The sequence below is a fragment of the Paramisgurnus dabryanus genome, chromosome 18 (assembly GCF_030506205.2).
Source record: "Paramisgurnus dabryanus chromosome 18, PD_genome_1.1, whole genome shotgun sequence".
NCBI classification, from domain to species: Eukaryota; Metazoa; Chordata; class Actinopteri; order Cypriniformes; family Cobitidae; genus Paramisgurnus; species Paramisgurnus dabryanus.
The window spans coordinates 3678882-3701011 of NC_133354.1; the positions used below are offsets into that span (position 1 = coordinate 3678882).

The following is a 22130-nucleotide window of genomic DNA, read 5'->3' on the forward strand; positions in this document are numbered from 1 at the left end:
GTTTTAGCCGTTTATTATTTTTCATGTTCTTATTTCGTTCCTTAAAAAAATATTTTCGGTGAAGGTGCCTGTGTGCGTCGAAGGAGGTAGGCGGAAGGTTCTCCTTCCTTCTCAGTCCCCTCCTCGGAAGTAGACGGTCCTGTCTATATTCCGTTCATTTTATTTTTTAATATCAGTTTGGAAGGATCCCTTTAAGTTTTTTAAGCCCCTGCCAGATTCTATGTCGAAAATGGAGGCGAAGATGGACGCGTAAAAAGATGACGGAGTCCGATTTGCTACTTCATTTTACCTCAGTTTAATGGACCGGATGATCTGCGTTTCCCACAACCTTGCAGGGGAGGTAAAAAAATCTCGCAATTGCTGAGGGATTGTATAAAGAAATCTTAGCATTTCACTCAAAAACACAGTTTTTAAAAGATACACTGTATACATTAAATGCCTTAATGTCATTTTTGGTGTAGCTGTCTGTCGGTAAACAGGTTATTGTTGACGTATCGCTCTGTGGCTAGTCCGCTAGCACGCATTTAACGTAATGTAAACTGCGTCAACAGCGTCTTACACCCATGTCATCTGTTTAATAATCATCTCTTTATATCATATAATACTGATATACACCAATACTTCATTTTCAATGTATGGATTGATAAATGGGATGCTAAATCAGAAGTGTTTATTTTTCGTCCAAACATTAGAAACCGAATGACAGTTGAGCATCACCACAAACATCAATCCAGATACATCGTAAATGGGCTTATGTTATGGATTTTGACGGTTATCGTCATGTCATAAAGTTTATAGAGCTGCTATGATAAAAGTTAAATAATAACTTAAGCTAATAAAGTATCTAAACATCTCCCTTTGCTGTTTGTAAGAATTTTATAATAAATAAAATTATTTATTAATGAAATTATTATTTGACAGATTAATGATATGCCCTCTATGCATATATGTTTTACATATGTATGTGTTAAAGCTGTTGTATGTGTCCTATGTTTAGGTAGCTGTATCCAGTGGGGAGGTAGGCTTTTCCAGGGTTCGTGATGAAATTTGCCGAACCCCTGGAGAGCCAGAAACTGTCTTCTCTTTTGGAGAGGGCAGTTTCTAGGGAAGCCAAACTGTGGAAGGTTCACGTGCCAAAGAAACCTACCAACCAGGTGAGTGATACTGGGTGTGCTGCTGATATATCCACATTGTTGGGTGTAACAAAAAATGTTTACATTGTGCAAGGCAGATAGATATGCAGATAAATTATTCTAAGAATAACTGCAGTCTCATTTTGTGGATAAAAGATGACTGAATAGATTGAAATATCATGAGTAATCATCAATAATTAGCCAGTAGGGGAGAGCCGGGCACAAACAAACGCTTTTTGGCTTTGGCTGTATAATTCAAAAAATATTTTAATATTTAACTTTAATATATATATTAAATATTTAATATATATATACTTAAGTATTTAAAGTTAAATTAATAACTGTTTTACACATCACACACATCTCTGCTACAAATGAACACTTAACGTTTGTTTGTGGGACCTACCGTTATCATACAATAACACAGAAAGTGACAGGAGTGCAAATGTTAACCCATAGGTGGGGTTAATTGGAACTAACAGGGGGTTTGTTGTAACACCTGCTAGAAAATGTAAATTCAAACACATATTTAATAAATTCTGTCTATATACTAATTGTTTATATATCTGCCTATAATAGATAGATATCCACACATTCATCCATCCATGATCCTTCATCTAACCATCCTTGTATTATGCATCAATGCATATAAATACATTTATAAATAGGGCTGCACAATTAAGACAAAAATCATAATTGTGAGTTATTTCCTCTGATATTATATTAACAGTTATCATTTTGATTATTAACATTTACATCGTTATAATTTCATTATCATTGCATACCTGAGGCTTCTTTGCAACATTGTGTGACAACTAACCCCGCTGTGTAAAAATAATTTCAATCCCAGCTATCACTTACAAGATTTGCTGACATGTTTCAAAATGCTGGTATGTCGTGTTAGATAACAAGACAGTGATTAAAATAATGTAAGGTTGGATTTGCTGACTTACACACCCAACTCAGAAATCGAAAAAAATGAAAAAATTTACTTCCATGCCTCCTCTTTGTTCAATATCTTAACCAAAACACATCAAAACCTTTCACAAATTCACAGAAGATCTTCTGACAGTAAGAGAAAAAAGAGCAAAAGCACAGATTGCTCGGCCTGGTATAAATATCAAAGTCAAGTGCACGGCTCCTAAATATGTAAATAAAGTAGCCATGTTACATTTAACCCTGTGTTAGTTTGTGTTTTTTTAAGTGTGAACAAACATAAAGTACTTTGAAGGTCACAAGGATGGTACTTTATGTATGAGATTTGTAAAACCTAATAATTGTGCCCTGTACTGTTTAATGCTACAGTCAGTCACAATTATGCTACGGTTCATGGTCATAAGTCAAATAAAATACTGAGATAACAGGCGGTCATGTGATGTCTGCAAAATGCAGTCTAAGGTCTCATATATCTAATGATGAGGTTTGATTTTATTCATTGATTTCACTTTAATTTCAATCGTTGACGTGGCCTTTCTCACTCAGTATTAAAGATATCAAGGTTATATTTTCACAGAATGATCTTTACAATATGCAGTAAATGAGCTGAGTTTTTACAGGCAGGGTCACATATCTGCATGAATTACACTGGGTTTGGTGCTATTTTATGAGCCTCTGTAGATACTGATGTCTGGTTACTGTTTTGTATCTTTTTTTTAGGATACAGATATTTCCCCTGAAAAGCGTGATGAAGCCGTTCGGTGGTTGAGGGAAGTTCACTCCCAGCTGAAGCTCTATCCAGAGACCCTATGCTTGGCCATCAGCATACTGGATCGCTTTCTCTCCGCCATTAAGGTAATTTTTAAAACGGCTGTCCAATCCAGGTCGTCTGCCTCTGTCAATGATTGTGGTTTTACAACAATATATTCTGTTATGTCAGCATCCATAGCAACTGTGCATGCAAAACAATATTGCGTTATTCAGGTTGCCTTGAAAAATATGTTTATATGTTTGTGTGCAATTGTTGCATAAAATTTACTTTGACTGTTATTTAACAGTAAGCCCTAATTCAAGTTGTATGACTATTTAATTATACTCAGAGTGTCAGTATTTGTTTAACCCTGTGTATGATGTATCCTTTTTAAGCCTCATTTCTTGTTAAAGGACTGCAGAGATCATTTGAGAATCTTAAAGTGAGAAACAATTAAGATGCAGTTATTGTGGTTTTACTTGGGTTCTTACACTTTCAGGTTGTGCAGTTACATGGCAGTCGGTGTATATCAGATTAGCCCGTTTGCTTGGGCATCAGAACAGGAAATAAACACAGGAAGTGTATATATGTGAGAAACATTTGCCCTTCATTGTGTCAAACTCAGGGTGCGGGTGCAGTTTGAGGGCTGAGTCTTTCTAAGGACGTGATCTTTGAAGGCGAGACTCGGTCTTTGAAGGCTGCATCCTCTGATGTACAAGAAGCAAAACGACATGAGACGATCTAGCCTACAGAGAGAGTTGCGTCAGTTGCTGTTACGCCGCGGCTGTCAGCGAGACCACAACGGAGACGTTTCAGACTTTTAAAAATAAATATGGAGCCAGATATTTTTTTCATTTTGTTTGTGAGAATATGATACGTTGATGCAGATGAACAGGATATTAACTTTAAAAACCTTAGAAATATACAGAAGTAAAATGCATCATGCACACTACTGCAGCAATAATATTAATTTACATCATTAAAACGTATTTTATAATATATAAAAAAATATAATTTATAATAATAAAACAGTGACAAGGACCTCAAATTAGCTAAATATACACTTTTATTTAACTTCAGTTATATATATATTTATTTTAAAATACCCATATGTCGCAGGCACGCTATAAAACTTGGAAGTCCAGCCAAGTCCGAGAAGGATTCAGGGGAAATGAAGGCTGCATGTGAAGATGCCTTCGAATTGGGACAGCCTTCGTTGCGGCCCCTCCTTCAAATACGGCCTTTGAAGGACTCAGCCCCTGAATTGGGATGCACCCTCAGTGTGTGTAAAAGCAGTAGACCCAAAGAAATTGACACACTTGTTCATTGATCTCTCTCTCTTGCTGTGTCTCTCTCTCTTTTTCAGGCCCGCCCTAAGTACCTCCGCTGCATTGCCATCTCTTGTTTCTTCCTGGCTGTTAAGACCAATGAGGAAGATGAGGTGAACATAATATTAATATGCTGATCTACGATCAGTTTTCCCCAGTCCAACATGACCTTTTTTATTATAAAGAACAGCTGAGCTGATTCATGGTCAGCAACCATCTCCGTGGCTTTTCCCTTTGAAATGTAGTAACTGATATTTTTCTTCTTGTTTCCACCTGAATGGGCATTGTTGGTCTCGTATGTAATCCGATTAGGTTTTGGCAGACCTCTTAAATTTGTTCTTGGCCATGTGATGTGGCTTAAATTTACTAACTCTGTTACATTAATTCAGTTAAGTTTTTTGCTAGATTTTTCTATTATACAGTATAATAGTATATAATGGATGTTTGTTAGTAATAGATCAGCATGGTTTGTGTGTTTAATCTTTGATGTGTGTGTTTCTATAGCGGATCCCATCTCTGAGAGATCTGGCATCCAGCAGCAAATGTGGCTGTTCTCCATCAGAGGTCTTGCGCATGGAGAGAATTATTCTGGATAAGCTGAACTGGGACCTGCACTCTACCACTGCACTGGACTTTCTTTACATCGTAAGTTCACTCACACACCAATGCTCCGTACTTATGCTTCAAATATTAACAACGAAGTCTCCTTAGGTCGTTGACACACTGTAAGCGTCTTAGCTGCATGGCATGTCTGTTTTTAATTCAGCTACCATGTTAACAGGTTAGAGCTGGCAGACTGCATGCGTGCGACGTGCATCTCAGGCGCTTGAGCGGAAAACGCGTGCATGCTAGAAATAGAACCGACGTCTATTTTCCTGCCAAATTAGAATAGGAAAATATGTTTATATGTCATTTTGTACACAAATACATATTAATTAATGACATTTTTGATGTTTGAAAGTCTATAGGTTGACATAAATTCAGATATAAATGTAATTTAAATAAATAAATAAATATTGATTTTCAAATATTGCACCTGTCAAACAGTTTATTTTGCCGTCAATACTGTGTCCGTATCAGTAGGCTTTATATTTATGCCTGGTCTGTCGGAGGCCTCCCTCTATGTCATTTACAGCAGCAGCGCGCCAGCGCCACATCAGGCACGGTTCTGGTGTGTAAAGTCACAGAAAACGCGACGCAGCCGCCACGCAACTGAAACGCCACACTCACGCAACGTAGCCAGTGTATCACCGGCCTTATAATAATTGAGGACTACATAAAATATTTGTAGTTTAAAAAGTAATTTTATGCTGTTAAAAGATGAGTAAAGTCTTTAGGTTAAAGTTTGTATTCGAAAATATACAACTTTAAAATTTCAGTGTCAGTGCTTTTCAAATATGATCACACTTTCTTTTGTCTCCTTTTCTTTATCTCTAGTTCCATGCGATGGTTTTGAGCTGTAAGTCTGGGCGCCTCACCACGGTGTTGTCGGATTTCAACCCGTCACAGCATGTGGCTCTGCTTACCCAGCAGCTCCTCCACTGTCTGTCCCATAATGCCTTGCTGCACATGCGTGGTTCGGTGCTGTCCCTCGCCCTCATCACGCTAGAACTGGAAAAACTCTGTCCTGATTGGCTCGCTCTCACTGTCAACCTGCTTCGCAAAGCACAGGTGAGACCTCAGCCTCTTAAACCGGATTTAACAGGTTGATTTATTACCTGTGTCCTTTTTGCTTTTTAAAATCATTTAGGGGCGGTTTCCCGGACAGGGAATTAGGGAATTACATTTTAATTAGGAAATATAACTAATTTTAACAAACATGTCTTACTAAAAACATTACTTTTGAGCATTTCGAGGCAAAACTAAAGGTATTTTAAGTACATTTTAAATGTATTTTAAAATATGTCTGTGCAAGTTGTTTTCAGTTTCAGCTCTTAAATTTTTTTTAGGCTAGGACTAGTCTAATCCCTGTCTGGGAAACCACTCCTTGAAATAAAACAAGTTATTGAAATCGCAATTTGGTAATGTCCTAATTTCTAGTTTTGCTTTAAAGGTCTGTTTTAAAGGTTATATTAATATGTCGGCCACCATGTTTTTTTAAAGATTACATCAGCCACTGAACAATCTGGTTGAATTCACAGACTACTAAACCATCTACAGATATAAAAATAAATGTATAATGTTGAAACTAACAGCTGTTTGTTTCATACCCCGCTTGTCTGGAGGATTATGATACTACACACTTCCTTTTTAACATGTTAATGGTTATCGCATGCTTGTGGTTATGAAAAGAAATAATAAAGTTTAAAAGCTGATTGTTTGAAAGATAAGGGTTTAGTCCTGATATTTTGTAATACATGTCAATTTAAATGTAGAGACGGGTTTCAATTAACCTGTTTAAAGTTTAATTTAAACACATTAAGGGGTCATAAAAATTACAGTAGCTAATGATTATCCAAAATTTAGCTGAATTGTTGTCTGACGCCCCTATACAAATCTAAAATAATTTATTATCAGGGTCAAGCATTATTCACTTCAGTTATCCAAGTTAACTAGTTAAAGGAGTAGTCCACTTTAAAGATGGGGTCCATTGACTTTTCATAGTAGGAAAAAAATACTATGGTAAGTCAATGGGCCCCATCTTTAAAGTGGACTACTCCTTTAACTCTAGTAAAAATCTTGAGACCATTGTCAAGTTACAACACTCATTATGTCACATTGCACACTAGATAGCATATAGAAAGGCTAGTCAGTGAAGGAATGGTGTCCAATTATTAATATTAATAAAAGTTTATTTAACATATATTGTTTTCATGATACATATGCTCTTGTCATTGTTGTCTTATTATAGTGCTGTTGTCAGAGATTAACCCACCAGGGGGTTTGGGTGGTATTTCTTTGTACAACCCAACCATGGTACAAGCACAGTAGCATACATCTGTTGCCGTATTGTTTATCAATATGATACATGCGCTCACCTTTATTTGAAAAGTAACGCGTTTTCCTATATCTTTGTCTTTTTTCTCAGATTGACAGTTCACAGCTGATTGGCTGTCGAGAGCTGGTTGCACGTTGCCTGTCCACACACAAGGCTTCCCTGCCTCCTAACACTGTATACATCTGCCATCCCCTGCCTCGTGCTCCGGATCCTCGGGTAAGGGGAGCCCTGTCCACCCGGCAGGTCTCCCCCGATCCGACTGCACCGGGCTGTGACCCTCATCGACCCACTGACCCCAACATTACCCGCACCAAGCTTCCACTTCACTTCAAGTCCTCGGCCAAGCGGAAAGTGGAACACATGGAGGTGGATGAGTATTTTGACGGGATCAAGCGTCTGTACAACGAGGAAAATCCCCAGGAGGGGGCGCTCCCGTGCACGGGTGAAGTGACCCGGCAGAAGGCTGGCTCCTCCCCCTGCCCGCCTCTTCAACCTGTCAGCGAAACGTAGAGCAAGGAATTGCCTGAATAATCACACAACCGCAGCGACGGTGTTTATCTGTCGACCTCAGAGCAGAAGAGAGCCAAAAATACTAACAAACATATATGCTGCATGATGCTGTTTCATGACCATTTACTGTGCATAAAGGTTTAAAAAGCTAGAAAAAAAATGATATACAGGAAAAAAGGTTTGGAAAAAAAGTAGAAAATATTCAATTGTTGCTGTTTGTCTCTTTTATCTGTATTGCCAACTCTATTATTTTTACTGTCTATACTTCATCCTTAATTTTTATGTCTGTCTGTTTTTTTTTTGTCGATCAGCCCCCAAACTTTTTTAAGGGCTTTTTATTTGACGTTTCAATTAAAATAGCCGTGGTTAAAGATGTATATTAGTTTTGTACCATCTCCATTCTCTTGGTCCATGGCTTGGCCTTAACACTTGTTGTGATGTGTGTGTGTGTGAGCAATGATTGTGTGTGTGTGTTGGAAGGGTGATAATTTCCCTATCACTTCCTTATAACTGAGCATTAAAAGTGTTATACATGGCCTGATTGATATTAGATGAATTGTTTGTCAATTGTTCTTAAGATAATAATAAGCTGTGACTGTGTTATATTGAGTAGAATAAAATGCAAAATAATATTCTGAACGAATAAAGCTTTAGACCTTCACCATTCCTTTGCTATACCTGACGCTCTCGTCTGCTTTGAGGTGATGATGATAAACTGGACTGCTGCAGAGAAACCTCCCAATGCTCAAATAAATGAAAAAAGTACTGAACTCAAAATGTCTTGACCTTTTCTTGTGAGTGTGTCGAGTTAATCTTGATAAATGATCTGTTTGTGTTGAGGTTACCCAAAGGATGCCATTATTCAGTAGTGTAATGTGAGATCTTAACTGGTTGGTTCATTGCACTGCCTGACACGAGAGAAACAGAGTGGTCATGTGATCAATGCATCAGACATGGGCCGCACTAGCTGGTTATCATTCATTTGCTGTAACAAATGAAAGGCAAATTCTACTATCTAATGCCCAAAAAGACCATCTGCTTTGTAATTGTGGAAACGTTGCACTAGTAAAAATATGACCAATATAGGATGTAAGCAAATGATGCAAAGTTTTTCCTGAAACTAACTTTTCTGAGTCATCTTAGGAGTTAGGCTCTAGCTATTTGGTTTCACACTACCCATGCTAAAATAAAGGTTCTTTATACTTATGATTTAGGTTCCCCGAAGAATAATTTATTTAAAGGTTCTTTAAAGAATTTTTTTTCTTTTTATAGTCAAAGAGCCTATAGTAAAACAAAGTTTGTTGTTAATGGTCATCGTCAATGCTTAGCTTATAAATTATATAATTGTGTTGTTTTATTATTAAGAAGGGGATATTTACAGGACCATCTCTGAACCATGTCTTGCTACTGCTCATTTTTTTAAATGATGCTGAGTCCAAATTTAATTTGAACAGAATATTCCTCTTAAAAACACACAATTAACATTATGAGAGAATGTGTTTTTGTTTATCACTATGAAATAATTGTAAAAATATGCTTGGTAAATGTTCCCTAGTAGTAAAAAGTTTGCAAAAAGTTTGAGAACTCCTACTTTATGGAACCATACAGTCAGACAAATAGAGAACCTTTATTTGTATGAACATGTTGAATGTTTTATTTCAAAAAGTGGTCTATTTCATGTTTTTTTTAAATGGTGCAATTCTTAATGTAAAATAATGTTTTGCGTGTGCTGTCTTTTAAAAAAAGTTATTTAATTTGTTAAGTGTGGCTTAGGTGTCCACAACTTTTTGGCACTATACACGAATATGATATTATTGACGCTTTCCTACTGAAAAAAAAACAGCTAAAACCTGTTGGTTGGTTTAAGTCTACTAACCTGGTTTTAGCTGGTGTAGCAGGCTGGTTTCGGAGGGGTTTTGGACACCTTTTTAGTTGGTCAAGCTGGAAGAACAGCTGACCCACCAGATTGCTTTGACTTGCTGGGACAACCAGCTTAAACTAGCTACTTCCACTGTAAACCAGCTAAGACCAGCCAACCACCTTTAGCTAATTTGGCCAAGCTTTCAGTCTAACCAAAGACCTTTTAAGTCCGAACCAGCTAAGACAAGTTTGGCTAGCTAAAAAAGTGTCCAAACCTTTAAAACAAGCCATACAAAATATTTTCAAATATAATTTTAAATATATTTACATTTTCTCAAAAAATATATGTACTGAAATATATTTTAAAATATGTTTACAAAAATTTATTTTTACCAATATATTTTTTAGCCATTTAAAAAAAAAAAAAAAAAAAAAAAATATATATATATATATATATATATATATATATATATATATATATATATATATATATATATATATATATATATATATATATATATAAAAGCATTTATATTCACGTTAAATGCAAAGAAAAACTTTGTATGTTACAAACCTGCAAACATAACAGGGTTGAAAAGATTTAAATGAAATATATTTGGAAAAATATACTTATCATTTTATATTTTATACATACTATTACATTTTATACTTACTTTATACAACCTTTTATATTTTGTCCAGGAAAATATATTTTTTTAAAATATTTTTTGTAAATATATTTAAAAATATACAATAAATTGTCAAAAAAATATATGTACTGAAATATATTTTAAAATATGTTTACAAAAATGTATTTTTTACCAATATATTTTTTAGCCATTAAAAAAAAACATATATATATATATATATATATATATATATATATATATATATATATATATATATATATATATATATATATATATATAAAAGCATTTATATTCACGTTAAATGCAAAGAAAAACTTTGTATGTTACAAACCTGTAAACATAACAGGGTTGAAAAGATTAAAATGAAATATATTTGGAAAAATATACTTATCATTTTATATTTTATACATACTTTTACATTTTATACTTATACTTTATACAACCTTTTATATTTTGTCCAGGAAAATATATTTTTTTTAAATATTTTTTGTAAATATATTTAAAAATATACAATAAATTCTTAAAAAATATATGTACTGAAATATATTTTAAAATATGTTTACAAATTAATTTTTTTCACCAATATATTTTTATGCCATTTTTTGTAAATGTTTAAAAAGGCTATATTGTAAAAATAAATATATTTCAAAGCATTTATATTCACATTAAATGCGAAAAAAAAACTTTGTATGTTACAAACCGGTAAACATAACAGGGTTGAAATGATTAAAATCAAATATATTTGGAAAAATATATTTATCATTTTATATTTTATACATAATTATACATTTTATACTTATATTTTATACAAACTTTGCGGTATGGGTTGCAAAATTAGAAATGTATTTGTTGCCCCTGAAATACATTTTGAAGTATGTTAATATATATAGAGGTTAAAACTAAGTCTATTTTCAAATTCAAGCTTTACTTTCTACAAAATATATTTAGCACATATTTAAAACATATTTTTGGCCAAAGATATTATTTTTTTTGCCATACCAGCTAAAATCAGCCAACCATCTTAGGCTGGGGTTTATTCGGTAGGATTATTTAAATTTTATTTAACCTGAAAAGGTGTAATGCATTTTAAAACCTTTTTATTATTGACATAATATTAACAGGTAAATTCACATTTATCAGTACAAGCTTCAAGTTTAATTGAAGTGAGAGTTATACATTGAAATGCTTGAGGTCGAGGCACAGGCATAAACAGCAGTACAATATAGTAAAATATAAAGACCAAATAAAACAGATACAAATTAATGAGCATGTGTGTTGTCTTTAAAGTATTTTTAAAGTGTCCCTAAATGTCTTTAAAGTTCAAATGCTTGTACCCACTGGAAATTGGGCATAAAGTATTTGTATTGGAATGTAGGCCTATGCTAAGTGCAAATGTAAACAAAGTCACATGTGAACATACAATGCAACATTTCTCATACTACTTCTGTTTCAGTCATTTTATGGCTTAAAGTTTTAATACCAAAACGTTTCATTCTAATACGTTGTAATAATTTATATGCGCGGGGTACGCTAGTCAGGTGCACAGGTGACGTCAGCACGCAGGTATGCAGGTGGACCTCAGAGAGAGCAGCGTGTAGGCGGAGTCGCAATGTGAACCGGAGAAACAGTTTGTCAAGCTCTTTCTGTTTGATCGTGAGATCCCGCGCAGCATGGCCACAGATTTCAACCAAGAGTCCGTGCTGCGATATATCATCAACAACGGCGGCAGAGTGCGAAACTCGGAGTTACTGACGCACTACAGGCGATTCCTGCGCGAGGACGAGGAGAGAGAGCAAAACCGCGAGCTGTTTAAGAAATACGTCAACTCCGTGGCGACGGTGAGACAGGAGGACGGGGCGTCTCACGTCGTGCTGAGGAAAAAATACCTCGCGCACGTTGGAGACATCGCCAAGAACCGCGACATCCAGAAAGATCCGGACCCTAAACCAGGGGTGAGTACAAACCAGCAATATAAACAAACTGCGTTACCCATCCAACCTCCTCAGACTCGTGTTGAGATCTTGCCTGTTGCTGGTATTGTGACCAAATACAACAATAACAACGATTCAACGCCCAGTTTGGAGAAAGATCTCCAAACTTCAGCCTTTAAGAGAGAACCACCTGTAATCTCAGTGTCCTGCGCTGAACAGATTCGTGACACATGTCCGGCTCCACCTGACATTGACAGTCGCTCGAGTGGGAGTGGCCAGAGTTTTGTACAGCCATGGGAATCGAAAGCGCCCCGGGAGGCAACCGGGCTGGAACACAACAATATTTATCCAGGCAAAATGAGACAATTACGGGAAGCAGATGGTTGCGAGCAGTCTTTTGTCAACTCCACACATTGTGCTTACTATGAGGTTAGAGCGTCACCTTCACCTGAAAAACCAAAAGTGAATGTAAACACGCCGGAGGCTTACAATAAACATTCTCAGGAGCCTGCTGCCAAGGCGTGGCCTCCTCAAGCATCTCTTGGACTGTCTCACATATCCACCTCTACCCCTTGTCTAGTGGACGTCCCTCAGTACATCCGTGCCCCCCTGTACACCCAAGCAGGACTGAGCAAAAGCAACGACAGTCTACTGAAACCGCATGTACCTCAAATAGCCCAAAATGCGCCTCCAACTTATCTGCAACTTAATCGCCCAACGATTCCCACCACTAGTCACGACAGTCTTTCAACCACCTCCATTTCTTCGCTCCTGTCCGACACGGGTTGGGCACCGCAGGGCTCCGGGCGCGAGAAGTGGCCTAGCGATGAAGGTTTGCGGTATCAGGAGCTGCCAGGACAACAAGATGGGAATGATGTCCGTGCTTTCCTACGTCGCAGTCAGGAGAACAGATTGTTGTCCCAGCTGCACCAACCGAGTCGCAACATCGGACCTTTCCATCATTCCACCGGTCACCTCGAAGACGAGTCGAGAACGTCTTCACGTAGCGCGTCTCCTGAGACGCACTACAGACCGGCCGGCCATTCTCACCTACAGAGTCGCATGTGTCGGAGTCTCGGGGAAAACCTGGATCAGTCGTTCCCGGAGGAGGCCGGCTCCACGCGACAAAACCGTCTTCAGCTGCTGTCCTCCACGTTGAGCATGGGAAATTTAGTTTCCAGCAAGGGGCATAGTTCCAGAGACCTTCTTTCGCCAGCCGGGTCCACACGAAGTTTGGGGCACGACGGGTCCTTCAGCAGCAAGCATTCCTCCGTCCCCCTTGACCCTCGAGAGCACGAGTGGTTTGTTAAAGCAGCATCAGGCACTTGGACGGACATCTACGCTCTCTTCAGAGATGATTCAAGTCTTTTGTATAAGCGTGACTTTATATCTGGCTTTACCATCCTCCACTGGATAGCCAAGCATGGCGACCATCGTGTTCTGAACACGCTTTATTACGGAGTGGAAAAGGCCGGCATGACTTTTGACGTGAACTCCAAGACCTTGTGCGGCTACACGCCGCTTCACCTGGCGGCGATCCACGGCCACAAAAAACTCATTCGAGTCCTGGTGCAAACGTACAAAGCAGACGTTCGGATCAGGGACAGCAGCGGGAAAAGGCCGTGGCAGTACTTGAGTAAAGATGAAAACAAGGATATCTTGGAACTCTTGGGAGCACCACAGAAAGTGATCAACTGCGGTACGGCAGTCCTGGACAAACACACTATGAGACCCGCAAACACCAAACCCAATGTGAAGAGACACACGTCTATTGCTGCACTGTTTAAGAACAAGTCCCACTTGAGGGTCGCTTCTGGTCCTGAAGCTTTTTAGGCTCATGGTTCATATAGTGTAAAGGTGGCACTTTTTTGGGGTGAAAAATGATGCACTGTCACTTGTGTTTGTGAATGACACTTGGGTTTCTGTGCTTTGGAAAGCTTTTCTTTTGAAAGCAGCTTTAAAGGGATAGTTCACCCAAAAATTAAAATTCATCCTCATGTTGTATGAATTTCTTTTATCTGCTGAACATATTTTGATAAATGATGGTAAGCACACAGCTGATGGGAACCATTGACTTCCATAGTAGGAAAACAAAAATGTAATGGAATTCAATGGGTACCATAAGCTGTGTGCTTACCATCATTTATCAAAATATCTTCTTCTTTATTTATCACAATACTTTCATAATATTTGTTTTCCTACTATGGAAGTCAATGGGTACCATCAGCTGTGTGCTTACCATCATTTATCAAAATATCTTCTATTGTGTTCATCAGAAAAAATAAATTCTTGCAGATTTACAACAACATGAGGCTAAAAAATTATGACGTGATTTTTATTTTTGGGTGAACTATCCCTTTAAGTTCATGTATACCTCTCCTGTAATTTGAATATGTTAATGTGTATCGCATTAAAGCAGTGTTTTGCTTTGTAATGATGTAAACTGTGAATCCAGTCATGATGTCACAGATTGGGGATCCTCAGAAGTTTTATTCATAAAAAACTTTCCAACATTTGGTTCTCTCTCTCTCTTTTTCTCTCTCTCTCTCTCTCTCTCTCTCTCTCTCTGGTCATTGTGTGTCCGCACAAAATGAAACCCATGTTTCACTATCATTTGATGTTTACATTGTTTTTTTATATGATGGTGTCCGTCTGTCCAGATATGAATGTGCTTACGTTAACTCTTCCACCCTGGATTTGCTCATGCTGGAAGCTCTCAGCTGGTTTAGTCGGTTTAATATTTAACTCACTCATCCTCCTTATCTTTAAAATGGGGGTTGAGAGAAAAACGTTGCTTTCTGACACTAGGAAGAACATTCCAGCACTGTTTGAACTTAAAGACCTCCTTTACTGTTTTTGTAAGATTATCTGCCCATTTGTTTTTCCTCACACTTTTGCATTTTTACACTATAGGTGGGAATGAAAGTTCTGTTCGTGTTATGATGATTTGTATTTCGAGTCAAACCTGAGTCTTATGTTATCAAATTGTTTATCTGACAGGAGGGAGGGCAGGAAAAACAAAGTTTAGGAGTTTGGATAACATCTCATGAGAGCGTTGTAGTGTTGTGTTTTTGCAGATGTGTTTGGACATGTCATGGGGTGTGTTGCTGTGTACTCTGCTGTGTTTGTGCTCAGCAGATTTTATGTTATGTGATGCACCTTTAAACTTTATTATTATATGAATTAAAGACAATACTTTGACCTTTAATGCTGTCTTTAACTTTGTTAACCAGCATGCATTTGCTGCTTTAATGCACAGGTAATCAAGTAAATCTCTGGAATTCATGGTAAACAGTGGGGTAAACATTTGAAGAGTTTCGTTGCAAAACGAGGTAACTTCTTTTTTCAGAAATCTCGTTTTTTGGTTGTGCATTCCAATTAATATCAATTCAACTGCAGTTGGTTTGTTTTGATTGAAACCTTCATAAAATACAGCTAAGTAGCACCATAAAACAAAATAATAACATGATAACATAATAATAAACATGTTTTGACAAAACTTTTTAAAACGAAGTTATCTCGTTTTGCAACGAAACGAAACACTATTTATCTGTGTTTCTCCTGAATCTCCTAAAGAAGTAGTTGTCTTATAAGAATGTATTAACACTGAAACAGTAGTGAGATGTCCTTTACACTGCATGCTACCTTTTTAATAATTCAGATGTTGTCTGCACAGCCAGGTAAAAATAAATATGTACCAAAAATAAACTTAAATACTTGCATTTAGTTCATTGTTATTTTGTGCTAAATAAAATTGTGAAAATTATATACTACAAATATACTGATTAAAAGTATAGTTACTTCTTCCAAATAGTACACTACAAATAGTACACAGTAATAATTAAGTTTTTAGTGTATAAAAATATATGGTGTCTCAGTTGAGTACACTTAGATGTTACTTAATACACAACATGTAATTTTTTGTATATTGAATGAAAATAATTAGGGCTGTCAAAAGATTAATTGCGATTAATCGCGTACAAAATAAAAGTTTGTTTTTGCATAATATATGTGTGTGCACTGTGCGTTATTATTTTGTAAATATGAATAAACACACATGCATGTATGTATGTATTTAAGAAACTTTTACATATATATATATATATATATATATATATATATATATATATATATATATATATATATATATATATATTTATTTTTATATATATATATTTATTTTTATTTATATATATATATATATATATTTATATTTATTTATATATATAAATATATTTTATATATATATATATATTTTATATATATATATATATTTTATATATATATATATATATATATATATATATATATATATATATATATATATATATATATATATATATATATATATATATATATAATATGTATAACATTTTTCTTATGTATACATGTATGTGTGTATTTATATATACACATTTTTCACACACAATAGATAAACAAATATATTATGCAACTACAAACTTTTAATTTGTATGCAATTAATCGTGATTAATCTTTTGACAGCCCTAAAAATAATACATTTTCTAAGTGTACCTTAAGTGCATGTTAGTGCACTTTTCACCTGGCCAGCCCTTATAAACATACAGAGCATATTGGTTGAATTGTTGATCTTGTTACTACTACATTGTTTGTTTAGTAGTTCCTGTTCACCTATCAGTTTCCTGTTGCGGTTTTCTTTAATGTACACTGTAAAAAATTCCTTATTGCACTTACATTTTTAAGTTGAATCTACAATTAATTTCAACTTTTTCGACTAGTGAGGAGTTGCTATACATTATAAAGTTGATTAGCTTATGATATTTACTTTCCTATCAAGTTACCTGAATTTACACCTTTACACCAATGAGATTCATTCACTCTTGATTATAATATGATTTATCTTCACCAAGCATGACAAGAAGAAAAATGTAAATATTTTCAATAGTTTGAAACATTTTCATTTTCATCTTTATTTTTGCTGTAACGTCCTGCCCTTGTATTTGATTGAGCGACCTGTTTTGCACAAAGGCAAAACATTTAAAACATGCCTGAAGAGTAACCAAAACATGTTCTGCATGTAAGAGTTAAATAGTTCAGATGTTTAACATATTTCACATTTAAAGGAGTAGTCCACTTTAAAGATGGGGTCCATTGACTTTTTATAGTAGGAAAAAAAATACTATGGGAAGTCAATGGGCCCCATCTATAAAGTGGACTACTCCTTTAAGCTTTCAAAGGTAATGTGAAATACAAAACAGGTGTTTTGTATCAGGTTCTTCTTATGTACCTGTATGTGTTTTGTTTGAATTTGTGCAAAAAATAACACCACCACCACCACCTATAGTCTTGCAGTATTAAAATAAGACTCATATGCAGTAATGATAATTCACTTATAATGAATAATAATGTTACTCAACTCTTCTTTCCTGTATTTATTTCATTTTGACCTAGTTTTATGCTGTGGTATGTATAATCCTTTAATATGGAAATGATTTGTAAACTAAAAATAATCAGTATTTATTTACGTTTATTTGACAGGGACAATGCACAATATATAATTGGACCAGATTATAGCCGCAAGGCTCATTTACATCTGTTTTCCCTGATGTAATTATTATAATAGATCAACACTGGGTTGAGTAGACGCCAAGGAAAATTAAAGTATACTTAAATGTACTAAAAATATACTTAAATATCAACAAGTACATTTTAGTCAATTATTTTTGTGCTAAATAATAAAGTAAGTACATGTGCACTTGAAGAAGCATACTAAATACCAGTAACACCACTATTGATTTTTAGTGTACTGACCGTCAACCACAAACGGTCATTAGGGCCAATTTTATTTTAAATTGAGATTAGAATTTAGAATTGAGATTTTTTGGATGAATATTTGGAGTCTGATGACATCACAAGGAGTGTCATCACAAGAGCTCCTTATGACATCACAAGGAGTGTCAAATTTCAAAGACCTATTTTTTCACATGCTTGCAGAGAATGGTTTACCAAAACTAAGTTACTGGGTTGATCTTTTTCACATTTTCTAGCTTGATAGACGCACCGGGGACCCAATCATAGCACTTAAACATGGAAAAAGTCAGATTTTCATGCCATGGCTTCTTTAAGTAGAAAATTAGTGGATAAAAATAGTACATAAAGTGCACATTTTTACATTTAGTGCAGCAAATAATATATATGACAGACAATGAGCTTGTATTTAAAAAATAGATTTATTTTGCCTTCCAACTGTGCTCTTCATTTTTAACAGCGTGAAGCTTGGCTGAAAACTCTCTTTAGATTCGACCTCTGTCATGGAAATCAATGTCACGCGTATTAGATCACAACCGCAGGCTCTTTACATAAACAAATCCATGACAAACGCATCTAAAATCTGCTGTAGTGTGCATGTGTAGTTGTATGGGTTAGATATATGATAAATTCAAAAAAGAAGAACTAAACCAAACAACAGCAAAAAAGTTGGCAAAATAGTTTAAGGATGTGCATTGTGATAAAACTAGGAAGGAAGCATAAACACCCTGTAATAACATTCACGCTTTCTAATTGTCATTGAAGCTACGTCCTGTATATTGTGTTTAAGTGCCATTAAACATCAGCTCAGGGAAATATTCACCGTTATAACAGATGTCATGGTTTAGCACATTTTACAGCCATACAATGTTTACTGTAATTTGCATACAAAAACCCCACATCTATTATTTTTAACCATCTACTTTAAAATCACAGGATTGTTCAGATTATATACAGCAACATACAGAGTACAAAAACATTTCTAAAATCATAAATAATTGGTGCTATTGCTGTAAAGGTGCCATTTCAGATGACAACAGGAATTTATGATGAATATGAAGAACAGACAAAAAGTGTTGCGTGTTTTCTCTCTGTGACGTCAAATGCGATTCTGTCTGGCATCTCTGTGCTGTTTGCATTGTGTTTCAAGCTCATGAGGATTTAAATGCACTGTGCATACTGTATCGAAATGCCCTTAACTGGGACACAAAACCTGTCAAAAAAAATGTTTGGGTCACATTTCACCTCAAATTAAATTTAAAAATCTATTTTGCATATCAAAAGTAAAATCGGGATGCACCGATACAATGTTTTAAAGTACCGATATTTTTTTTTGGGTACTTGCTGATACCGATACTTATACTTTTTTGTTATATGTTTTGCAAAACCTACACAGAATAATGATTTAAGGTCAGCTTCTTTATAATTATGAATAACTATCTCAAAGACATTATGAAAAATAAACCGTTTTATTGGCTTGCCACAGTTGCCACTCATACTTAATCCACTATCAAACCAAGGGCATAATAAATAAAGATATTGTGTATAATAAAAATAAACAAACATGTATAAATAATATAGAGGTTGAATATATGCTGGTGTCTTGTGTATTGAAAGTTCATTACAAGAGGTATTGGATTTAGGTATCTAAGCACTTTTATGGTACATGGACGCAATATCGGTGCCGATATGTATCGGTGCATCCCTAATTCTAATGCTTTCAACATTGTGACATTATATTTGTTTTTTCAAAACTATGTATGATGTTAAAGCGGCGCTATATAACATTAATTGGAATAGTGAACGTAAAACCAGAAACACTTCAGTTAAAAAACCTGGGAGGAGAAATGTGCTTCATTTCTTTAAAATGTTTTCTTCAATTTCTTTAAAGATTGATAATGTTATTGTCAGCCTTTGTGAGATTAGTATTCCCAGTCACAATGTCAATCCTTCATTTAAGGCACTCTTCGTGTGCATTGTCTAAAAGTTTATTTTTCAGTTTCCGTCTCAACCTCCCCAGCAGCTCTGAACGCCGTCGGTCCATGACGTACAGAGTCAGAGTGAGGTCACGGTGGTGGGGCGTGGTGAGTGGGTGGGGTTAAAACTTTGTGACGTCATGGAGGTGGGCTCAGCGTTCTTTGGCTGGGATTCATGGGGGAGGTTCTCCTCCAGCCTTCGCACCTGCTCCTCCCCCTGACGGATGAGCTCGTCCAGGTGGCGTTGTCGTATCAGCATGGCGGGCTTTATGCGGATGTAATGCTGGTAGTCGCGCAGCTGCGGCCCGCTCAGGTAACCCGCCAGGATGTCCAGAACGAGTCGCTCGCGCCGGTCCAGGTTATCCTTCAGCTCGCGAGCGTCCTCATGCTGACTGCACAACTGCTGCCGTTTCAGCTGCAGGGACTCCTGAAGATCAACACAGAAAATATTTTATGCATGAAGATTTTTAATTGATTTTCTGCAATCTTTGCATGCTTATGCGTTTAAGACGTCTCACCCTCTCTTCTGCGCTCTCTCGACTCTCTTTATCTCTGAGCGCAGTCAGAGCGTTCTCCACACGAGCGAGGCGTGCGCTCAGGGACAGCAGCAGGTTTACGATCTTCTCCAGGTCTCCGACAAACATGCGATATTTCTCTTTCTCATTGGGTTTACAACGTTCCTGAACTAAAGTGTCCATGCTGCCTCCCAGAGCGCTGAATCTCTTCAGCTGTTCTGCCAGCACCTGTCTCTCCACCTGCAGTGATTGTATGCTAGCGTGCAATGCTTGCAACAGCTCCACCTAAAGGAGAGAGGAAAACATTGCATCTTATGATTTTTTTGTGCTACTTAAGCTTTAAAAAAACAATAAATCTATGAGTAAAAGAATGTTTATGAATATAAATCTGACCTTCTTTTGATTCATATAAGCCTCTTCGTCGTCCAGGTCCGTCTCCATTGTTCTTGGAACAGTCTGTGAGCGAGTATCTGTGCTACCCAAACCATCTTGAGCCCTAATGGGGGTTAAACACATAAATGATGCATTATATTAGAAGATAATATGATGAGAAATTATTGTCTTTATCACATGATATGCACATTCGGGTTTGATTCCCTTACAGGCAGGTTTTCCCACGTAATAAAAATGTAGTATACTTCAGTATTTACTATAATAAAATTCCTAATGCTACAATGTTTTTGAACCTTACCACAGTAAATATTAAAGTATACTACAATATATATTACAGTTTATCTATTCAATATGTAGTTAATAGTAAAGAATACTGTAGCATACATTATCAAAATTAGGTAATTACTATAATATACTACAATTTGCTACAGTTTACTATAATAAATATTAAAGTACACAATATTACAATTATTACAGTTTATCAATTCACTGTAGTCCATAGTAAAGGATAGGCTAATGTGGCATGCATTATAATAACAAAGTATAGTAATTACTATAATAAACTACTGTTTACTATAGTAACATTATACAGAGAAGAGAAAGAAAGAGAAATATGGCAAAACTTCACATTCCCCAACTTAAACAGAGCATAAATAATTACACAATTCATTTCTCATCAACACAATAAAACAATCGCACACCAAATATCAATTTAAAAACAACATTTACATTCAAACATAATGTAATTGATTTAAGTTTTTTTTAAAGCATGTAGTGTACTGCAGTATTATCATGGTATAGTAAGTATAATACTATAGCTGTACCATGGTATAGATCAAAACATCATGACAGTACCATGTACTAAACCATAAAATAAAAACCAAAATAATCCCTGCCAATACTGTTTACTGTATTTTACACATGAATTTGTTTCCATAATAAACAAAGCCTGTCACGTAAATAAATTCACGATTATGTGTATTTCAGTTTCAGCCGCTAGATGTCACTGTGGCGCCACATTCACCTCCACACCGCCAATTATGAAGATGGATAAAATATGAACGATTTAAACTACGAGTGTGGGAACTGATTCTGACCGCTGACAACAAAACAAGCTGAACATTTGAGATTTCGAGGTGAGAGATTGAGTTTGAATTGAGTTCATATCGTGCATGAAGTACAATAATTCAAATTTTCTTTAAAAAATAGCAGTGCTTCATTTCTTCATATCAAAACTGCCGCGTGGTTTGTGTTGTTTGGCGCTGCTAGCAGAAAACCTTTTATAAATAAAAATACTGTATTATATTCAACAAATGATTTTCTTCAAAACCAGCACCTTTACCCCTAAAGCAGGGGTTTTCAAACTTTTTTGTCAGGCGAACCCCTTTGACCTCAACTATTTATTTGAAGTACCATTTGATA

General features: G+C 35.8%; 3 protein-coding genes across 5 annotated transcripts in view; 2 read left to right on the forward strand and 1 right to left on the reverse strand.

The window, feature by feature from the left end:
* The first annotated feature begins 95 nt into the window (after positions 1-95).
* ccni (cyclin I) lies at positions 96-8366 on the forward strand. The gene is made up of 7 exons (XM_065243843.2): positions 96-340; positions 998-1154; positions 2790-2924; positions 4187-4261; positions 4653-4793; positions 5586-5819; positions 7177-8366. The coding sequence occupies exons 2-7, from the start codon at positions 1041-1043 to the stop codon at positions 7594-7596; spliced, it is 1119 nt and encodes a 372-aa protein (XP_065099915.1). The 5' UTR covers positions 96-340; positions 998-1040; the 3' UTR covers positions 7597-8366.
* A 2931-nt stretch (positions 8367-11297) lies between these two features.
* Positions 11298-15245, forward strand: LOC135721534 (ankyrin repeat domain-containing protein SOWAHB-like). The gene has a single exon (XM_065243840.2). The coding sequence runs from the start codon at positions 11777-11779 to the stop codon at positions 13868-13870; it is 2094 nt and encodes a 697-aa protein (XP_065099912.1). The 5' UTR covers positions 11298-11776; the 3' UTR covers positions 13871-15245.
* A 2982-nt stretch (positions 15246-18227) lies between these two features.
* Positions 18228-22130, reverse strand: part of shroom3 (shroom family member 3) — a 59490-nt gene continuing 55587 nt past the window's right edge. For all 3 annotated transcript variants that reach the window (XM_065243837.2, XM_065243839.2, XM_065243838.2), the window contains 3 exons: positions 20709-20811; positions 20319-20600; positions 18228-20227 (listed from right to left, as the gene is read on the reverse strand). In XM_065243837.2, coding sequence (XP_065099909.1) covers positions 19880-20227; positions 20319-20600; positions 20709-20811 — 733 coding nt within the window. In that variant the 3' untranslated portion in view covers positions 18228-19879. The remainder of the gene's footprint in view (positions 20228-20318; positions 20601-20708; positions 20812-22130) is intronic.